Source organism: Sphaerodactylus townsendi, linkage group LG04 (assembly GCF_021028975.2).
Source record: "Sphaerodactylus townsendi isolate TG3544 linkage group LG04, MPM_Stown_v2.3, whole genome shotgun sequence".
Lineage (NCBI taxonomy): Eukaryota > Metazoa > Chordata > Lepidosauria > Squamata > Sphaerodactylidae > Sphaerodactylus > Sphaerodactylus townsendi.
Window position 1 is genome coordinate 8,275,406 of NC_059428.1, and position 15,942 is coordinate 8,291,347.

Below are 15,942 nucleotides of genomic sequence, written 5' to 3' on the forward strand. Positions count from 1 at the left end.
AGTCCATAACATTTGGAGTGCCAAAGGTTCGCCACCACGGGCCTATAAACAGGCCATTGCTAACCTTCCCCGTGTTGGGAATAAGTGCTCCTGGTAGTTGGAGATTATCCACAATCATGCGTTAGCAGAAGCTGACGCGGGTGGCTAGAACACCACAGCAGAAAGGCTGACCCTGCGTGTGTGTCGTCGCGTGTGATGGATCCCAACGTGCGGCAAGCTTACACAAAAGAACGTCAGAGTCAGTTGTAGTTTCTAATCTAATAAAAGGAGTGTTTATTAGTGAACTCCATTCTGGATAGAAAGATGGAGAGACAGGTTCACTGTGCTATCCTAATCTAGCTGGGTGGGGATGGATGCACGGAGCGTCCATCTCTCCTCTAGGCATGGTAGGAGTAAAAGATGGAGAGATGTCGAGGAAGGAAGCCGGAAGGAAGGAAGGAAGTCCCTGACAGTATCAGTCTAACATCAAAGGGATAGCGCCAGCATGATAGAATAAAGGTGTCGAATCCCAAGGTCCCTATCTAGCCACTGGCTATCTATAGTAAAAACCCCTCTGTAGGTTGAGGCAGGAAACAGCGTAACAGTGTACAGTCCTTCACTTCCGGGGGCGGGGGGGGGCACCTTTAGAAGGCTTTGCACAGATGAGGAGGGCCGTCCTGCTGGAGCGTATATTTATTTATTTATTTATTAGTTCCACTTTTATACCGCCCTCCCCCAAAGGGCTCAGGAGAGGCGTAGCTGGAGAGGCGGTCCTGAGGCCATGAAGACATTTGTTAGTGATGAACGGCACCTTGAGGGGCACCCAGGGACGAGGCTCTGACAATTACTGTGAAGTTTGCAGAATGGGTAGAGGTCGCGCAGATGCCCGCTGCCTCCCAATAGTGATCAGACTGTGGATCAGTTCGTTCCAGAAGAATTTTCCCGAAGCGTGGTCGAGGGCACCCCCAGGTACAGTTTGCTAGTTTGCAAGGAGAGACTTAGGGAGCTGGGGATGTTTCGTTTGGTGAAGAGAAGGTGACGTGATAGCCATGTTTAGATATTTGAAGGGGTGACATGTTGGTGAGGGAGCAAGCTCGTTTTTTGCCACTCCTGAGACTAGGCCCAGGAGTCATGGGTTCAAAGTGAAGGAAAAGAGATTCCACCAAAACAGCAAGAAAAACTTCCTAACAGTAAGGCCTGTTCAACAGGGGAGTGCACAACCTGGTGGAGTCTCCTTCTTGGGAGGCTTTTCAACAAAGGCTGGATGGCCATCTGTCAGGAATGCTTTGATTGTGTGTTCCTGCGTGGCAGGGGGTTGGACTGGATGGCCCTTGGGGTCCCTTTCAACTCTGTGATTCTATTCTATGATTCTATACTAGTGTAACCTCCAAAAGCAGATTCCCCACCTGGGTACTTACTAACTACTATTGCTCCTGAATAAGTGATACCTCAGTTCATGCCCGGCTCAGCCCTGAAGCGTCCCTGGTACCTTTGGGGCAGCTGGGTAGCCTCTGTCACTCACGCCCGGCCTGCCAGCCATGCGGCCTGCCTGTAGCGAAAAGATCACCCTGTGCAGTGAGCCAGTGCTGGAGAAATGGTGGCGGCTGCTTTATTTGTTTCTGTATTTATTTATGGACTTTATAGTCCCTCATTCTCAGTGCAATAAGTCAGTACAATCAACAAAGGGGGGCGGGGCACCCAGTAGGCATTTGACTTGAGGAGATCAGGAACCAAGCAGAAGTTAAGCGCGGCACAAGTATGAAGGATGACACCCAACGGGGGGAGGAGCAGCAACTACCCTGGAAGATGACGTTGCAATTCGAGTACAACCAGAACACCGGAAAAGTGGCCAGATGTGAACTCGCTGAAGTGCAGGAATGACAAGTGCAGATTTCTACATCTGGGTAACAAAAATTACTCAACGTATCGTCGAAGGCTTTCATGGCCGGAATCACTAGTGCCGTGGTGGCGAACCTTTGGCACTCCAGATGTTATGGACTACAATTCCCATCAGCCAATTCCCAATTGGCCATGCTGGAAGGGGCTGATGGGGAATTGTGATCTTGCTATCTAGATATAAAAGTCCGCCACTACGCTACTAGAATGACAATGAGTTTTCCGGGTTGTATGGCCGTGTTCCAGTAGCATTTTCTCCTGACATTTTGCCTGCATCTGTGGCTGGCATCTTCCTCTCCTGACGTTTTGCCTGCATCAGAGGAAGATGCCAGTCTCAGATGCAGGTGAAACTTAGGGAGAAGATGCGACTGGAACACGGCCATACAACCCGGAAAACCCACAACGCCCTAAAAATGATTCATTTTAAATTAGGAATTCTCTAGGCTGGCCCTGCACTGAGCAGGGGTTTGACTAGATGCCCTGTATGGCCCCTTCCTGCCCTGTGATTCTATTAGAGGAAAGTGGACTCCCCCTGAGAGTCACCTGACCATATGCAAAGTTCTACAAAACATTGCACTTGCTGAGGCCAGAGATGCAAAGCACTCAAGGGCCAGCTGCACATTTTTTGGATCCAAGTTTTCTTTTGACTTTCGGAGTAAGCCAGCATAAGGTAGGAACTACATCCTCACCTTATCACAGGAATTATTACAGACCAAGAAGGGGACATATGGGCTCAAATATCCCTGGGTAGTCATGTGGGGGTGGGAAATTTGCCAATCTATGAAATTAATGTGCTACGTCCAAAACAATATAAGATTCACAAACACGCGTGGCACATAGGCGCCGGCCCAAGCAATTTATATTACCTGTTCGTTTCTTGTAAAGTATGCCAAATTGTTGGCTATTAGACTTATCAAACGATTATATCTCCATGACACATATATATATATCTCCACTTTAAATCCAATTCATGCAACAATTTATTACAAGACAACCTTCCCTCAAGTCCATAATCATGTATTTGTTAAAACGCTTCGCGCCGATTATCGCGTTTTCGTCTGTCTTCTTCAAGGGAAGTGTTCGTGCACTAGATAAGGAACCCTCAACAGGTGATTCTGTACATAACGATCCTCATATACTTTACAAGAAACTCACAGGTAGTATAAATTGCTTGGTGGAAAATTGCCCCCACGCCCCTCCTCCTTCCCCCCGAGTGATGGTGACTTTGAGATGACCTGGTGCAAAAATAGTCGTTTGGTCATGGTGGGGGAGGGCGGCCGCCCACGTGTGTGTGTGTGTGTGTGTGTGTGTGTGTGTGTGTGTGAGAGAGAGAGAGAGAGAGAGAGAGAGAGAGAATTAAACTCAGATTTTCCACGAGGCTACACTTTCCCTAGATCCACCTCTGCCTGATGGGGCACAGCTGCTAGCAAAATTGGGCCTCTTCTTGCTCAAAGCATGACTGGACAGAACAAATAAATAGGGAGCCAAATCAGGCCCTTCCACTGAAGAAATGCCCCCCTGACTCCCTTTCTCCCAAAGCTCAGCAGTACTGGAAGGTTTTCAGGCAGTGGTGCATGCTGTCGGCCACCACCAGGTGGCGCTGGCCCAGCAGGGCGACCCCCCGGGGGCTGCTCAAGCCCTCGGAGGCCACCGCCCAACCCTGGCCCCGCGGGGGGTAGCAGAGCACCTTGTGGGTGTGGCGCCCCCAGTCAGCCACCAGCACCCGGCCGGCCTCATCCAGGGAGACCCCCCAAGGGTTGGTGAGGAGGGGGGGTCTGCCAGGGCCCCCCAGCACTCGCAGGAGCTGCCAGCTGGCGCTGAGGACCTTCACACAGCAGCCCCCGGCCAGGCCTCGTTCGGACACGGCCACCTCCCCGAGACGGTTGGTGGCGACCAGGTAGGGCTTCTGGAAGCCAGGCACAGTGTGGCAGCGGACAAGGCGGCCCCCTGGCCCCGAGGCCTCCCCCAAGACGTGCAGGACCCCGAGGCGCATGTCAGCCACCACGAGCTCCCCCTGGGGGCTGAGGGCGATGCCCCGGGGGCTCCCGAACCCCTCGCTCGTGGTTTGCAGGAGAACCCCCCTGGCGCTGTACAGCTCCACGCAGCGCCACGTGGAGTTGGTCAGTGCCAGGCGCCCGCCCTTGCCCACGGCGACGTCAAAATACCCCTTGCCCCGCAGGGGGAGCAGCCGCCGGGCGCTGCCCAGCCGCTGCAGCCGCTGGTTCCCGAAGTCCACCACGTAGAGGAGACCTGCAGGGGTGGCGTGGAGCCCGTGGGGGAGGTAGAGCTGCCCATGCCGGCTGCCCGGCTTGCCCCACTGCCCCACCAGCTGGTTGCAGGGGGGAGGAGGGGCAGCCAGGCGGGGTGGCGGGCCTTGGGTATGCCAAGCAGCTGGCCACCAGCGACAGCCGGGCATCTTCCTGTGCTCCACAGATCTCTTCTGCAGGGAGGGGACACGTCCGGGGGTCACCTCCCCCAACAGGCCTCCTTTCACTAAAGGGCTGTTGCAGGAAGCCGCTGACCCCAGCCCAGATGACCCCCTCTCCGCCCCGTGGGCCCTCAGTTCTATGCAGCTGCCTCCCAGGGGTGTCCCCACGCCACGTGGAGCTCCCCACCGTGGCCCCAAGGAGTCCACAGATGCCCAGCGAGGGAAGGGATCCCGGGCTGACGGGGCCCGGCTACCCAGAAGGGCCCGTTCTCTCCAGCCCCCAGCCCCGCCCTCCTCCCAGCTTCCTTCGGAGCCCTCTTCTTGTACCACCACAGCCTTGGCATGGAAGAGGGTGGCAGGGTCCCTGGGCAGGGTGCCCTGGGCTCCAGCTGACAGGGCGGCAGGGGCCATGCCCAGTTCCTTTGTCTCCTCGCATGCCCTCGCGGTGGGCAGACTCATGCCAACCAGGGCAAGTGTTGCAATGCTCCCTCGGGCTCCCAGTGCCCTCTGCGTGCCCCTCTCTTCCTCCCATGCCCCCTCAATGGGGGTGGGCATTGCCTCTTCTCCGCGGGATGCCAGCCCAGCGTCCACAGCCAGGTCCTCCACTTGTAGGGGCTCAGAGGGGCCAGTCTTGCGGATCTCACAAGGCCCACCTTTGCCACCTGCCCGGACACCGCTCTCCTGCTGGGGCACGGCCCAATCCGGATGCCCGACTCCGGCCCTGGCAGGACTTCCGAGAGGCGGGAAGCCGAGGAGCTGCTCCTGCTGCTGAAGCTGCCCCAGGGTCGCTCTTCCCGGGTGGGGCACAAAGTGGGCCCGGGTCAGTCTGAGGGCGAGGCGGGCAGAGCGGGTGAGCAGCGTGGCCGCCTCCGGGGCCAACTCATCCAGGGGTGCTGCTGCTGCTGCTGCCTCTGGGCCGCCTAGGAGGCGAGTGTGGAGGGTGCCCAGCTGGCACCACAGCGCCCGGATCTCGGCCACTCCTGCCCGCACAGCCCGCTGGTTGGCGTCCTGGACGGCAGTCAGTTCCGCCTGCAGTCGCGCCCGCTCTGCCCTTGCCTGTGCCCACAGCCGCTCCTCCTGCTGCAGCACTGCTCCCAGGGCATCTTCCAGAGAGCACCGGGCAGACTCCAGGTTCTGCAGGTAGAGCTTCTCCAAGGACTTCAGCCTGTCCCGGCCCCAGCTGAGCGCCAACAGCAGGGACTTCTGATCCGCGGGGTCCGGCTCCATGTTCGGAAAGGCCCCCTGGGGAGAAGGTGGAGGGAGGGAGGGAGGGAGCTCAGCTGGTCTGAAGAGACGCCCCCCAGCCCGAGCCCCAAAGGAGCATCCCCCTGGCCATTTCCCTGTGGGGAGGCTGCAGTCTGGGGAGGGGATTCTGTGGGGGGGGGGACTTCAGAGCTGGGCTACTGGCCCCACCCACCCCCATTGAGCCTGGAGGTTTGGCCCAAGGTGAGGCTGCAGCACATGGGGGGAAGGGGGGGCAGCCCGCAGCAGGGAGGCCAGCTCTGAGGTGAGATGGGGTCAGGCACAGGGGTCTTGTGTGTTTGAGGAGGGGGGCCTCTCTTTCACAAAGCCTCACCTGGCACCTCTGCTACCTGAGAGAGGCACCTGCCGCCATGGGGAGGGGGGCTGGGAGAAGGGCGGGGGCGGGGGGGAGGCCCAAGGAAGCCCCTCTTCTTCTCACTCCCGGCTGACGGCTGGTCGTTGTGCTCCCTGCTCGGGGGGAGGGCGGGTCTTTTGAGGGAGGGGTTTTGGGGCCCTGGCCCCACGACGCCTGAGCCCCGCCCAACCTGCTTCTGGGGGGCTTCGATGCCCCTCCTCCCGACTGGGCCCAGCACAGCAGCCCGGCTTGGTAGGACCCGCGTGCGCCCGCCTGCCGGACTTGAGCCGTCCCGGGACCCTCGCCCTCCCTCCCCCCGCGGCCTGCCCACCTGCGCGCTCCGGCACGACACCCCCCAGGCGGCTCACAGCACTGGCAGCCCCCCCCCCGGGCCGTTGCGCCGCCCCCAATCCTCCCGCCCCCGCCCCCCGCGTCCTGCCCCGGCGCGCTCCGCCGTCTCGGGTGACCCATCAATTTCTCATGAGCGGCGGCGGCGGCGGCGGCTGTTGCTGGAGGCCCGGGGGCGGGGGGGGGGGGCTGCCGGGATGAGCCAGGACGAGAGAGGCAGGACCCGGCAGCCGCCGCCCCCTTCCCCGGCTGGGGCAAATGGGGAGGGGGAGCGGGAAAGAGCCCTCCCTGGGGCTGGTCGGGTTAGGGGACCCCCGCCCTCCCCAATCTCTCCCGCGCAACTTACTTGTTTGGCGCATTTATCAGCCGCCTTCCTTGCTGGCCGGAGCTCCGGGCGGCTCATTTCAAGAGCCCCCATCCCCAGAACACGCCGGGCAGGAAATCCCCGAAGAAGACCCTGGGGGGGGGGGGGCGACACGCGCTAAAATCGCTTCCAGCCGCTTCCTAAAGATGCGAAGCGGGGGGGGGGGGCTGTCCCATAAATGTGGGGCTGCTCTCGAAATGGCCCCTCCCCCTCCTCTCTCCCCACCCAACGGGCCCTGCCGCCCCTCCGACTGATGGGGCAGGCAAGAGAGCCCCTCCCGTGACCTTCGTCCCTGGGCAGGAACGTGGGAGAAGGGGGGGGGCTTCAGGGTCCCCGTCCCTCCGTCCAACCAACACCTCCCATGGATCTTGGGAGTGGAGCGGAAGCCAGGGACATCATGGCAGCCGTGTTGGGGGTCAGGGGATCCCGCTGCCCCACCCCGACCTGCTGTCTGGCTGCAGGGATCTGAACTAGAGGCAGCCCCCGAACAGTCTTCAAGGGGCGCTCCAAGTAGAGTAGAGAAAATTATGCATGGGGTAGAAAATGTCCATACTAGAACCAGGGGGCATCCATTGACAATGCTGGGGGGAAGAATTAGGACTAATAAAAGGAAACACTTCTTCACCGCAACGTGTGATTGGTGTTTGGAATATGCTGCCACAGGGCGTGGTGATGGCCACTCACCTGGATAGCTTTAAAAAGGGCTTGGACAGATTGATGGAGGAGAAGTCGATCTATGGCTACCAATCTTGATCCTCCTTGATCTGAGGTTGCAAATGCCTTAGCAGACCAGGTGCTCAGGAGCAGCAGCCGCAGAAGGTCATTGCTTTCACCTCCTGCAGGTGAGCTCCCAAAGGCACCTGGTGGGCCACTGCGAGCAGCAGAGAGCTGGACTAGATGGACTCTGGTCTGATCCAGCAGGCTTGTTCTTATGTTCTTAAGGACGGAGGGACCTGGCGGGGCACGACGGGGAGAGTCAGTCCCTCAGGTGTGCAGGTCTGAGGCCACTCACGGCCTTGAAGGTCAAAACCAACACTTTGAGCATGCTCTGGTTCTCTGTCGGCAGCCAGTTGAGATGGGACAGGACTGGTGTAAACTGGTGCAATTCGCAGCCTCCCCCAGCCCATGTCCTTCCGCCTCACGAGGGTCGGCTGCAGTGGTGGGATTCAGCCGCTTCGCACCACTTCGGCAGAACCGGTTGTTAAAATGGTGCTTGTAAAGGACTAGTTGTAAAACTGTTTGAATCTCACCACCGGCAGAACCGGTTGTTAAATTATTTGAATCCCACCACTGGGAATCGGCCGTCTTTGGCGCAGCCTCAACACTGAGACGGGTTTCGTGGCTTCTGCCTCAGGGGGGCTGCCTCCGGCCTTTTCCACAGTGGGAATTTGGCCCTTGGGAGGGAGGGAGGGCTGCTGTTTCGACACTTTGCCAACAGGGAGCCCCACAACAAGGCACTCCCTGCCCCCCCCACTCCCTCCCTTGCACCGTTTCAAAAGACACACGTGTACACACACACACAGAGAGGGCACCTCTGCCAGGGGTTTGGCCCCTCTGGGGTGATGGAGGTGGGGGGCCCTTTGTGACCTCAGAGCCCGGGCCGGTGGGGCTGTGCTGTCTCCAAGGCTGGGGGAGGCACCTCCACCTGGGCTGCCCTCCCTCTCTCCTGGCCCGGGCCCAGCCTCTTCCCCTCCCCCTCCCGGCTGGCCCAGCCATGCCCAAGATGGACGCTGGGATCCAGCCCCTGGAGCTCGGGGAGGCCGATGCCAGCTGGGAGCTCATCCGGGACAAGGTGAGGGGCAGGACTGCCATCCCCACGCACCTGCGATCCCCCCACACACACACACACACTTGGGGGGCAGCCGGAACAAAACCACGCCAGCACCACCATACTCCCTGGGAGATGGGGCGTCACTGTTTGCGGGCTCCAAAATGGCCAGGCTCCCTTAAGCAAGAAAAATGACCCCCCCCCTGCCCCGGTGGGCAAATAGGGCACACACACTGCCCCTCCCCCACTGGCAAGGGCGGAGGGATGCGGGTGGGCACAGGGAACAGTGCTGGCGGCTGAGAGCAGGGGGCCACCTTCCGCCCAACACGGAGGACGCCCCTCAGGGACCAACTCAGACCCAAACATCCACGTTTAGAGGGGGGGGGGCAAAGATTTCTCCCCTCTTGCACACCTGATCCAATTGGGCCAGAGAGACCTGCTTTCTTTGATGATGACTTCTAGTCCCCTCCCTGCAGCTCTCCCCAGCCCCGGCTGCTTAACAGCAGTGGGAGACTCCTCCTCATTCCCCGGAGGGCCCCTCGGGGCTCGGACACCCAGCAGCGAAGGAGCAGACCTTGCCTGCCCAAAGAGGCACGTGGGCCACCCTCAGCCCAAGGCCTCCCCACAGAAGGCAGTCCCAGCCAGGCGCCCCAAACCTCGGGGGCAGGGAGGCTCTTGGCCCGGGAGCCAGAAGGGCAGGGCACCCTCTGCCCCCAGGCCTCTGCTGCCCCCCAGCCCAGGGAAGCCTCTTCAGCTGCCCGAGGGAAAGATCCCGTTGAACAGATTCTGAGCTCTCTGCTTGTTGAGCAGCCGTGAGTCACAAGCAGGGGCGTACCACCCACGGGGACACAATGGGCCACACGTCCCCGGGCAATACCCCATTAGTCACATGGGATGGAAAATCGTCCCCACGCCCCTCCTTGCCCCACCCAGGACCATCGGAAGGGAGCTGCTGTGGACCTGCTGGGAACCGTCACCACGCGCCCCCGGTCACCACGTGTGGCCTCCCCGTCACCCAGCTGCAAGAAGCCTGGCTGAGAAGGTGGGGGAGGGTGGCCACCCATGGGGGCCCCCAGAAAATCCAGGTCTTGCCCCAGGCTCCGTTTTCTGGTGATATGTCATTGGTCTCAAGACTTGCGCCCGTGTTGCAACGGCTGATCCATGCGGCTCTGAGGAGAGGTGGAAGGCCCAGCCTCCCACCTTTCCTCGAGCGACACCCAGAGAGGCCCCGCTCCGCCCTGCTGTCCTCCTGAGGTCACAGCGCAGCCGAGGGCGGGCGACTGGATTTCTAGGTGATAGAAAAGCAACACCCACGTCTTCCGAGTGTGTCCACTGCGCCCCCTCCCCACACACACACACACTCAGCGGTTGTGAGCCGAATGTGAGGCGCCCCCCTCTCTCATGCGTGCAGGTCATTGAGGAGCGCTTTGGGCCCACGGTGGTTCCCGTCCCCTTCCTGGAAGACGCCGCTTCCTACGACCTGCTGACGGTCCTGATCAAGAAGCCGCAGGTGGGGCAGAGCTTCCTGCGCCGGCCGCGCTGCCTGGTGCCAGTCGGGCCCCTGGAGAACCTGCTGCACGGGGCCACAGCCGCCCGTGAGCTGACCCACTGCACCCGCGAGTACAACGCCCGTGTGCGGGGCGAGTCCCGCTACGAGGAGACGCGGCTGGTGGACGGGGCCCTGCGCCACATCTGCCTGACCATGGCTGGCGTCCACAAGAAGGTGGCCTTCCTGGTGCTGCGGCCCGGCACGGTGGCCCTGCGGCCGGACCTGGCGTGGCTGCACACCCAGAGCAGCCTCTACGTGATCTACGAAGTCTTCTACTGCGGCAGCCTCAGCCTGGCCGTGGCCCAGGGGGAGGAGCACCGTACCCTGCAGCTCCAGCAGCCCCTGCCCGTGGCCTTCTCCTGCCTCAAGTTTGCCCTCAACAGCAAAGGGGTGCTGGGCTCCCAGAAGCCCACGGGCCACCACTTGCCCGCCAAGGCCGCGTGGGTGAAGATGGCCATGCTCGAGGCCCCCGCGCCAGCCGTGCCCCTGCAGCCCCCCCTGCCCAGAGAGCGCGTTGGCAGGCGCAGCAGCTGGAGGCCCTTGGCCAGGCCCTCCCGCAGCTTGGCAGGTGAGGCAGCTGTGCCGACTGGCAGAAGTGGGTGGGGCTTGGACTGCAAGGGGCGGGGCGTCTGAGTGGCCCCGCCTCTCTGCCTCACTGGCTCATACTGTTGTCAGCTGGAGGTTGGGGGAATCCTGGAAGTTTGGGCTGGGAAGCATCCCTGTTCAGCCGGCTCTCCCTCCGGTGCAGCGCCTGAACTCAGGACGCACCTGCCTCAGCCAGCTGGGAGGGGCAGCCAAGCAGAAGCCCCCCAGAGAGCCCCCTCTGACAGCCCCCCTCCTCCCGCCTGCCTCCCCAGGGAAGTGGCCATTCAGACGGCAGCAGTCCCAGCTGGGAGCCTCCACCGCCAGCCTGGGCGACCCGGACAGGAACTCCATGGCCCTGCCCCTCCTAGACAGCATCCTGGTGGAGAGCGACACGGAGGAGTGAGCAATAAAGCCTTTTGCAGACCACGTCAAGAGCCTCCTGCGGAGGGGAGGGCACGGCCAGGAGAAAGGAGGGGGGGGGGAGGAAAACGCCAGAGCACCACTGGGCACAGACCACCACCACCACCACCCCCGTGGCTCAGTGGCAGAGGAGTGGCTGGGAGCGCAGGACCTGTATGGATCGGCCCCCACCTCCGAATGTGGTCGGCACTGAATGGGGCCCCCTGCTGCCTACCCACCCCCCACCTCCACTGGAATGGGTGGCACAAAGTAGACCCCTTTTGCTGGGGGGAGGAACCAAGAGCGGGGCTGAAGCAGCAACAGAGGGAAATGTCACCCCCACCCCCAGCACTGTTCAAGGCAGAGCCCTGCAGGGTTGGCCACTGTCAGGCATGGGGGAGCTGTGCTGGGGGGGGGGCAGCAATGCTTTCTGCTGCAGCCCCCCTCCAGGGGAAATTAGTCTGGCTTTTTAAAACATGCCCAGCAGGGCCACGACACAGGCAAGGGAGCCACCTTTGGGGGGGGGGGTGTAAGGGCTTCGGGCAGTTGGGCCTTTTTGCCCACTCCCCCAACTGGCAAAAGCGGGGAGGGGAGAGGAAAAGGCCCTCCCCTGGCTTCCCCGCCCCCTTTTCTCTGGGAAACACGAAACAGGCAGCGGCCCCAGCGCTCCGGGGGAGCCGGCAGCCCATCTTGGGGCTCCCTGGCCGGTAAGCCCCACCCACCCCATCACAAGAAGAGGAGGACTCGAGTGGCAGAATTGTGCACCAATCACTGGAGGTGTTTCCAGCAGCCCCCACCCCCACCCCCGCCCAGGCCAAGGAAGATGGGGCAGGCGGGCAGGACACAACCACAACGCTGGCCCACAGGCACACAATCCAGGAGAGACAGAGAGAGAGATTCTTTTATACATATTGCAACACAGTCTCCAGAAAAACATTCATTCCCAATAAATTAAAAAGGTCCTTGTCCGGCCTGGGATGGAGTTTTAAAAAGGGGGGCTGGCACACAGACACCCACCCCCCGCCCCCCACAAAGGGTGCCACCCACCGGCTCCCCCATTAGTGCACGCCTGGCAGCGCCAAGCCGAGGAGGGGGGAGGCGGAGGATGGATTCCAGTTAAAAGCCCCCCCTGGCAGTTACGGGGCGGGGTCGGGGGTGGGGACGCGGCCCGGTCACTCCTTGGGCGGCTCCGGCAGGAAGGGGGCGGTGACGGCGTGGGCCTGGGAGATGGCCGCCAGCTCCTTGAGGAACTCGCTGAAGATGACGGCGCAGTAGACGGCGTTCTTGACGCGCAGCGCCTCGCTCTGCTTCTCGGCCGAGGTGCGGAAGAGCGAGGCCCCCGCCAGGGCGTGCATCATCTGCCCCTCGCGCATGTGCTGCAGGGCCAGCTGGGCCGCCTGGCGCGCTCGCGTGGGGCTGTTGGTGTGGCGCATGATCAGCTCCCCGATGGACGGCTTCCGGCTCTTCACTGCAGAGGGAGAAGGAGCCCGTGCAAGAAACGGAGGGCTGGCCCCGGCACCCCCCACCCACCCTCGCGTCCTGGCATCCAGCGCCCCTTTGGACAAGGCCGGGGCCGCCTGCCGATACAGCAGCACAAACAAGAGCCGTGCCTGGGGCCCAGCTGGATCAGGCCCCGCGTGTCCAAGGGGAGGCCCACTAGGGGGCACCAGAGTCCACGCAAGGAAGCGCACACGGGGCCTAGAACTGGCAGAAGCCCCCAGGAAGGGGTTGGGGGTCCCATGAAAATCAGAATAGGAGTGGGTTTCACGTCCTGATTTTCTCTGTCTCAAGGAGTCTCAAAGGGGCTTAAAAACACCTGTAAAAACACCAAGGTGGCTTCAAAGTGCGCACGCACACACACACACACAGACGCCAGCCGGGTGACCTTGGGCAAATTTAATGAGCCGCCCCTTTATTCCTTCATCTGAGTTATTCGCAAAGATGCTGAACTACACGGGGCCCAGGAGGGATCCCAGAGACGCTCCCCTCCAGGGGGAGCAGCAGGAGGGGCTGCTGACGGGCGCCCTTTGGGTGTGATCTGCCAACCAGCCACAGACCCACCTAACGGCACAGGTGAGCCAATCCACATTTTACCACCTTGTCCACAAGACAGAGAGGCCCTCCCAACTCTTCCTGGCACTTCCGCTATGGGGCTGGTGCCCCCACCCATCTCAGCCAGAGAGCAGACCCCCCGAGAGACCTCCCAGCGTGAGATTCTCACCCAGCGTCTCCGATCTGCGCAGGGAGGGGGCGGCGTTCTGGGCGTCTGACCAGTCCAGCTTGCCCCGGGCGATCAGGTACTTCTTGGCTTTGAAGAGCAGGGAGGGGAAGTCCTCCTGGTTGGCTGCAAAGCGCTCGATCTTGTTCTTCACGAAGCCCAGGACCTGCCGAGAGGGGGGAGAACGGGGTTGGGGTCGCAGCCCAGCAGGGCCAGGGGCCAGGGGCGGGAGGGGAGGGGGCCCGCCAGCCGGCCAGCCCACCTGCAGCAGGGACTTGACGCTGGGCTGGAAGACCATGTTGGTGCTCAGCAGGAAGGAGCGCAGGAGGGGCTGGGGGTAGCAGGCCAGCTGGGAGAGCAGCCCCGTCAGCAGGAAGTTCACGTAGAGGGAGTTCTGCAGCATGTTCTCCAGCTTGGCAAAGAGGACCGCCACGAAGGGCCCTGCAGGCGGGGAGCAGAAGGCACGGGGGGTCAAGGCCCGGCGGCCCTTCCAAGACCAAGAAGGACAGGCTCCTTGCCCCGGGCCCTTCTGCACGGACGGGCCTTTGGCAGGCGCCCAACAGCTCAGGCAAGAGGCCGCCCTTCATCTGGACTTGCCCCCCTCCCAGACCCGGCCACTCCCTCTGGCTCTGCAGTGTCCAGTCAGGCTGGAGGGGCCGAGGAGACCCCTGAGGTTTTCTCTGCGGACACACAAAGCCCACGGGCCAGTCTGGCTAAACGCGCCTGGGACAGAGAAAGGCCCTGCCCATCTTGGCCCTGGGACCCAGCCTTTGAAGGGCAGATACCAAATGAGTGACCCTGGGTCCTTTCCTGCCCTCCCACTCCCCCCACCCCCAGCCTCCCCCTCCCCCGGCCAGTCTGGAGTGCAAGGGGGGGGCGGAGGACCCTCCTGTCTGCCCTCTGGCCCCTGAAGAGTTTCCAGCTGAAGTCCAAACAGTGCAGCCACAGAGCCGGGGGAGGGGCAGGGGACGAGCAGGCCCAGAGAGGCCAGGTGGGGTGAGGGGGAGGCCCTGCAGAAGCAACGAGCACCCCAGAGCCGCCTGTCCCGAGCCAAGCTGCCCCCTCTCACTCGTGGGGGGAGGGACGGGGGTGGGCTCTGTGGCTCTGCCCTTGCAGCCAGAAAGCCCGCACGAGACAGACCTGGTTGGGGGGGTGGAGGAGGACGGGCCCAGGCCCCTCCCTTGGTAACCCCCCCCAGGCCCCCTCCCTCCCTCCCTGACCCCCAGCAGACCTTTCCTGGCTTGCACTTAATGGCTACACTGAAGGACAATCCGCTTGAAAGACACGGCTGCTCCTGCCACACAGAGCCACTCTCGGCCACTGACCGCTGGAGCCAGGACTCAGCAACGGGGCATCGCCCAGGAAGCAGGAGGGCTCACCTGTGAAAGGCTGGCTGGGGGGCTGGCTGGGGGTCCGAAGGGGGCTGGTGACAATCTGGGCCAGGGGATCCACTGGCCGGGGCTGCGCTGCACCGTCCGGGTGGGAGGAGAAACTGCGAAAGGGCTCCTCCTCCTCTTCCTCCTCGTCGCAGGCCAGAGGGTCGGGGTCGGGCGGGGGGCCCAGTGGCGACGGCTCCTCTCTCCGGCCCCCGCCCTCCATCTCCTTCTCCAGCTGGCTCAGCTCGGCCGAGAACTGCTCGATGGTCGAGGTGCCACCGCCGCCGTTCTCCATGGGGGCTTGGGTCAGGAGCTCCTCCACGAACGAGTCCACGCAGGGCGCTGGCTCCCAGGCTGCCGTGGCCGGAGGGGCAGGCCCGGAACCGTTCTCCACCACGGCCCCTTGCGGACACCGGCGCACCTTCTTGATGCCAGCGTCCACGTGGGCCCCGTTGAGCAGCCCGCCGGAGTCCGTGGGGTCGGGAGAGGCGGTGGGGCTGGGCTGGGCGCCAGCGGGGGCCCCCTCCTCCGGCAGGCCCCGCTTTTTAGTCCGGGGGGAGGTGGGCCCGTGGCCAGGGTGGCCCCCCGGGTGGAAGGAAGTGTAGCCAAAGTGGTCGCTGTTGACCGGCAGGGAGGCGCCCTGGGGCGGGGCCAGGCTGCTGGGGTGGGGGTCCTCCCCGTCGTAAGGGGCAGACCACGCCCGGCAGGCCCAGGCGCAGCGGTCGATGTTGAGGCGGGCGTCCCGCAGGTACTCCAGGTAGTTTCCGTCCAGTTCCGAGACCTCCTCCCACCGGCTGGGAGTGTGGCAGGGGCTGCCCGTGGGGGTCCCCGGGGAGCGGGGAGGGGGGCCGGAGGCCTCGTTGCTCAGGCTGGCCTGGCGCATGAAGAAAGAGATCCGGGACGGCGTGGAGGCCTTGGGGACGGTCACCACCGAAGAGGAGTCCACGCTGGGGCTGCCGTGGCCTGGAGGGGAGGGAGAGCGTCAGAGGAGGAGGTCTGGTGGGCAGGAAGGAAGGCTGCAGAGATAACCTGGCAGGGCCCAAGAACTGTGGGGCAGGCCCCACGTTGGAGCAGGCAGACCCAGCCCCTAGGGCCCCTCCCCTCCACTACACAGGCCCCAGACTCGCCTGCTGGCAACCCAAAGCCCACCCACGACGCGTCAGCTGACCAGCTGCCCCCTTCCCCAGACCCCGAGCAGCAGCAAGGCCGTGCCTGGAGGGGCCACAGGGGGGAGCCCTTCCCCTTCATCAGGGAAAAGATCCCCTCACTCTGTTCCTCAGGGCCAGAAAGACGCCCCCAGGACCCCCCTGAAGGGAACGGACTTCTGTTCAGCTCTGCCCCCTTGGTCATCCTCCACACCTATCTAGGTTGCCTGACCCACATTCTCCCCACTTGGGCATTTTGTTTGGACAGTGAGCCCCCCCCCCCCCACCNC

General features: G+C 62.5%; 3 protein-coding genes across 3 annotated transcripts in view; 2 read left to right on the plus strand and 1 right to left on the minus strand.

Annotated features, from left to right (window-relative positions):
* Positions 1–1,860, plus strand: part of LOC125431234 (olfactory receptor 52B2-like) — a 2,804-nt gene extending 944 nt beyond the window's left edge. The window contains exons 2-3 of the mRNA XM_048493995.1: positions 678–690; positions 1,702–1,860. Of these exons, the coding sequence (XP_048349952.1) occupies positions 678–690; positions 1,702–1,860 (172 nt within the window). The remainder of the gene's footprint in view (positions 1–677; positions 691–1,701) is intronic.
* A 4,585-nt stretch (positions 1,861–6,445) lies between these two features.
* LG04H11orf42 (linkage group 04 C11orf42 homolog) lies at positions 6,446–10,917 on the plus strand. Its single transcript, XM_048493996.1, has 4 exons — positions 6,446–6,550; positions 8,294–8,404; positions 9,792–10,497; positions 10,787–10,917. Exons 1-4 carry the CDS (start codon positions 6,446–6,448, stop codon positions 10,915–10,917), a joined length of 1,053 nt encoding a protein of 350 aa, XP_048349953.1.
* Positions 10,918–11,796: 879 nt separating this feature from the next.
* FHIP1B (FHF complex subunit HOOK interacting protein 1B) overlaps positions 11,797–15,942 on the minus strand; it is a 27,743-nt gene continuing 23,597 nt past the window's right edge. The window contains exons 3-6 of the mRNA XM_048495538.1: positions 14,511–15,470; positions 13,394–13,572; positions 13,135–13,297; positions 11,797–12,381 (exon numbers count right to left, since the gene is read on the minus strand). Of these exons, the coding sequence (XP_048351495.1) occupies positions 12,086–12,381; positions 13,135–13,297; positions 13,394–13,572; positions 14,511–15,390 (1,518 nt within the window). The 5' untranslated portion in view covers positions 15,391–15,470 and the 3' untranslated portion in view covers positions 11,797–12,085. The remainder of the gene's footprint in view (positions 12,382–13,134; positions 13,298–13,393; positions 13,573–14,510; positions 15,471–15,942) is intronic.

Excerpts from the sequence above, each read along its gene's own strand:
- LG04H11orf42 (XM_048493996.1), top strand. The coding sequence starts at position 6,446 with ATGAGCCAGGACGAGAGAGGCAGGACCCGGCAGCCGCCGCCCCCTTCC. Across the intron at positions 6,551-8,293 it reads CCCTCCCTGGGGCTGGTCGG|CCTCTTCCCCTCCCCCTCCC; the intron begins GTTAGGGGACCC and ends GCCCGGGCCCAG. Across the intron at positions 8,405-9,791 it reads GGGAGCTCATCCGGGACAAG|GTCATTGAGGAGCGCTTTGG; the intron begins GTGAGGGGCAGG and ends TCATGCGTGCAG.